Here is a 3,955-nt window from a genome sequence, read left to right as displayed (position 1 = left end):
TATAATTTTCTTCATCACCAGAATCTAAACACGTTCGATCCAATCCACGATTTTCTAATACAATATTTCCTTCACAAATAGTCATTGATTCTTCTTCTTCTTCTTCTCCATCACGTCTTCTTAGGCTGAGTTGTGGCTCAGTTCCTTCCTCACCTTCTTCACTCAAAACAATTGAATTCCAGTTTGGTTCTTCACACTTTTCTCCTCCATCATTGTTGATTTCTGTGTTCATTTCAACAGTATTCAAAATAATAAAACCGCCAGGCTCCAAATCTAGTAGACTTTTCGATTGTAGAGAAGATTCTGCAATACCGTTGAGGAATTGATCATTCAAAGTTGAATCCAAACATTCTCCAATCTCTTCGCCTAAAGCACAGCTTACATCTGAAACAAAACAGAGAACACAATAATCTCAAAGAATTAATTGAAGGCAATGAATTGATTTGTCACATGCTTTACATCAGCAAGCAAGTACATTTGTGGCGAATCATGTGATATTTGCCACCTGTGATTAACAACCTGTTTTCAACTTGCATTAGTTTATTTATTAATTGTATCAGTTTATTTAATATTTTCTCAGTTCAATTTTGTCTATCTAAACATCTAAATTCATCCAGTTTTATTTAACCAATTTTATCATAGGCAATCCACAAACCTAATTTCCTATACATTCAACATAAAAATATAACATTCATATAAAAATTAATACTTTAATATATAATTTAAAAACTAATAAATAAATCAGTTACAGCTTAACCCTTTATAACTACAATAATCAATAAATTGTGGGAAAATGGAAATTATACTTGAAAGTCAACGATATAGAGAAGTTTTATACATTGTTTAGATTATTGACATTTAATCAGTTAATTAGGGATTGCCAACTATAGAGACACTAAGCTATCAACTAGCCTTTGTGCCTTGTCCTGAAATGCTGAGTGATAAAGCCTCTTTCAAGTGGATTGAATACTTTTACACATATCACACGGACAAGCAAAAACTCATGTTGATATCATCCTTTTAATAATAATGAAAAGATTTGAATCGATATAATAAGAGAATTTCTATTTTATTCGAATTAATCCTACAATCAAAGTTTGCATCTTGTGCGCGAGTACAGGTGGTTGGAATGTATTTATTCATGAAGACAAAATCTAGAAAAATAATACCAGACTCATCCAGAAAATCGAAACCTGGGTTGACGATAGTTTGTACTAATCCAGCTTACCTTGTCAGAAGTCACCAAATCTCTGAGAATTTCTTCAACAAAGTATTTCGATTTGCCATACGGATTTGTACAGCTTCGTCCAGTTGGATGTTTTTCACATATAGGTAGATATTCAGGATTTCCATAGACGGTAGATGATGAAGAAAACACCAATTTCGTCACATTCTTCTCTTTCATCACCTTACATAGAATAAAAAATCATTACATTTTGAAAATAATATACACTTATTATATGACATCCATGCTTTTGAAATAAAATACGACTTATATCTAAGGGCCATTTGCACAGAGAAAGCTCAAACTGTATTCAATCAGCTGTTGGCTTAAACTCAAAATGAATCACATTACAACAAATGATACTTGATATAGATTCAATCCAGTTTAAGATGGAATTTAGTTTAAACTGGCACTGTGCAAACGGCCCTTAGTGTAGTAACGTTCATCACTACACGAAATACTATCATTTTATAATATAAATTGATATTTTATTTCATACAAGAGATAAAATGTAAAGTTGTTTACAAAATAGGGCACTGATACCAGTATCATATCATCGGTTACAAATCAATGTAACGAATAACGGAAAACAATGCTACTTTTGTTTTTTCTGATGATGATACATGAGTCGCAGACTTATTAGGAAGGACTATCTAGACAATAAGATAGAGAAGAAAGCATTGTGCTATCTTCTCTCTATGTCTCTACTTAGTAAAGGAAGTACCTATTGTATTAGACAGGCAATCTAGATAATGAAAGAGGTGCATGTACTGTATTGAAAAATTGGTTCATAATGAATAGAATATTTCTAATTGTGTATAGCAGAATTTGTATCTGCTAATACGCTTTGCATACCTTATCTTACTGTATGTAATACAAACAAAATTCAAAATAAATTGACTGTATGATGGAGGAAATGATTAAAAACTAACCTTCAACAAGGTGATAGATCCCGAGACATTGTTGCTGTAATACTTGAGTGGTTCTTGGCATGATTCTCCAACTGCTTTTAATGCCGCAAAGTGTATAACACAGTCTATCTTGTGCTGCAAAAGATGATTAATTAGATTCATGAAGAAATTGTATTCAGGGCCCTGTTGCATGAGAATATACACGCTAATATTCTAGTAATTTTCTATTCTAATCACCAGCTGACTACTACCGTAATATTATTAGTTTGTATTTTCTCATGCAATAGGCCCCAGTTTGTTAATTTTTTACGTGCTAGAGAGCAAACTAAATCCACTTGGGGAGAACTATTGTTTCATTTTGCAAAGTGGAGGCCGTAGAGCCCTCTGGTCTTGCGAGTCTGCTCTCTACTTCTCGCTTTCAACCGATGAAACCGATGTTTTTATTCTATGCTTATTCAGGAAAAGTAAGAGTTCTCGTTCATAGATTCATATTCAGATTCCTTTATTCCTGTGTTTAACAAAACAAAATCCAACTTACGTTCTAGCGTTAAAAAAAATCTGGTGTGGTACACTCACACAACTTTCCTTGCTCATATTTGAAACTACGATCAGACTTTTGTATATGTGTATATATAATTGTTTTCAGAGTACTTTTTCCTTTGTGTAAATTGTGAAATTCGATGATTTTTTTAGTCGTCATTTTTTTAAAGTCGTCAAAACAGCTGTTCTACATATGAAATATCTCGACTATGTGTTCTTTTTATGAACTGCGCTACCTACCTATTTCATGCACGAGAAGAAGGTTACAAAGTCCATTTCTCAAGGATGGGGTGGACCCCCCATTAGTTTCTCAGTAAAGAGACTCATGCCAGTTGATAGAGCTGATAAATAACTATACAGAGTATGAATTTGAAAAAAATCGGGCAAGTTATTTTGAGAAAATCGTGGAAAACTTGGTTTTTTTTAGTAATTATCCGCCATTTTTCTCAAGAATATTACGGAGCTCCTGCAATTTTCCCAGAAATGAGACTCATGTCAGTTGATAGGGCTTATAAATAGCTATCCATGGTATAAATTTGAAGAGAATCGTTGGAGCCGTTTTCGAGAAAACCGTGAAAAACATGGTTTTTTAGTAATTATCCGCCATTTTGAATTCAATTTTATTGAATTTCTTATTGTCAGATCCTCATGGTATAAGGACCTTAAGTTTAAAATTTCAAGTCAATCGGTTGATTAGGAATAATCGTGTTCACAGACATACACAAATACACACACACACACACACACACACACACACACACACACACACACACACCACACACACACCACACACACCACACAGACCAACACCCAAAAATCAGTTTTTGGACTCAGGGGACCTTGAAACTTATAGAAAACTTGAAATTAGGGTACCTTAATTTTTTTTGGAAAGCAATACTTTCCTTACCTATGGTAATAGGGCAAGGAAAGTAATAATAACCAGTGAGAGTGGAATAACATGATGATGAATCATATACAGACTGAAGAGTTTTACAATAATATTCAGCAAGGAGATATGATGAAATAAGCGAATATTGAAGTATTACTGTAATTTTTTCAATGAAACTGTGAAGTATGGACCTTTAGATTTACATTCTCAAACAGGGTATCGAGGATACCCTTCCCTTCAGCACTTGACCGTGAAGAGAGAGAGAATCCCACTTCTACCTGCACTGTTCCAGCGTTCAAGGGTTCAGGGGCCGGAACTATTACCGAATATAATTCTATTTCAAGTATGGTAATTTTTTTGAGTTCATGAGTATATTTTCTTAAAAATTCT

General features: G+C 33.5%; 1 protein-coding gene across 1 annotated transcript in view; it reads right to left on the bottom strand.

Moving 5' to 3' along the window:
* Positions 1 to 326: 326 nt before the first annotated feature.
* Positions 327 to 3,955, bottom strand: part of LOC120355141 (UDP-glucose 4-epimerase-like) — a 9,231-nt gene continuing 5,602 nt past the window's right edge. The window contains exons 3-5 of the mRNA XM_039443460.1: positions 2,158 to 2,271; positions 1,194 to 1,408; positions 327 to 384 (exon numbers count right to left, since the gene is read on the bottom strand). Coding sequence (XP_039299394.1) covers positions 327 to 384; positions 1,194 to 1,408; positions 2,158 to 2,271 — 387 coding nt within the window. The remainder of the gene's footprint in view (positions 385 to 1,193; positions 1,409 to 2,157; positions 2,272 to 3,955) is intronic.

Source organism: Nilaparvata lugens, chromosome Y, assembly GCF_014356525.2.
Source record: "Nilaparvata lugens isolate BPH chromosome Y, ASM1435652v1, whole genome shotgun sequence".
In the NCBI taxonomy this organism is placed as follows: domain Eukaryota; kingdom Metazoa; phylum Arthropoda; class Insecta; order Hemiptera; family Delphacidae; genus Nilaparvata; species Nilaparvata lugens.
This window is presented reverse-complemented; position numbering and strand designations above follow the sequence as displayed.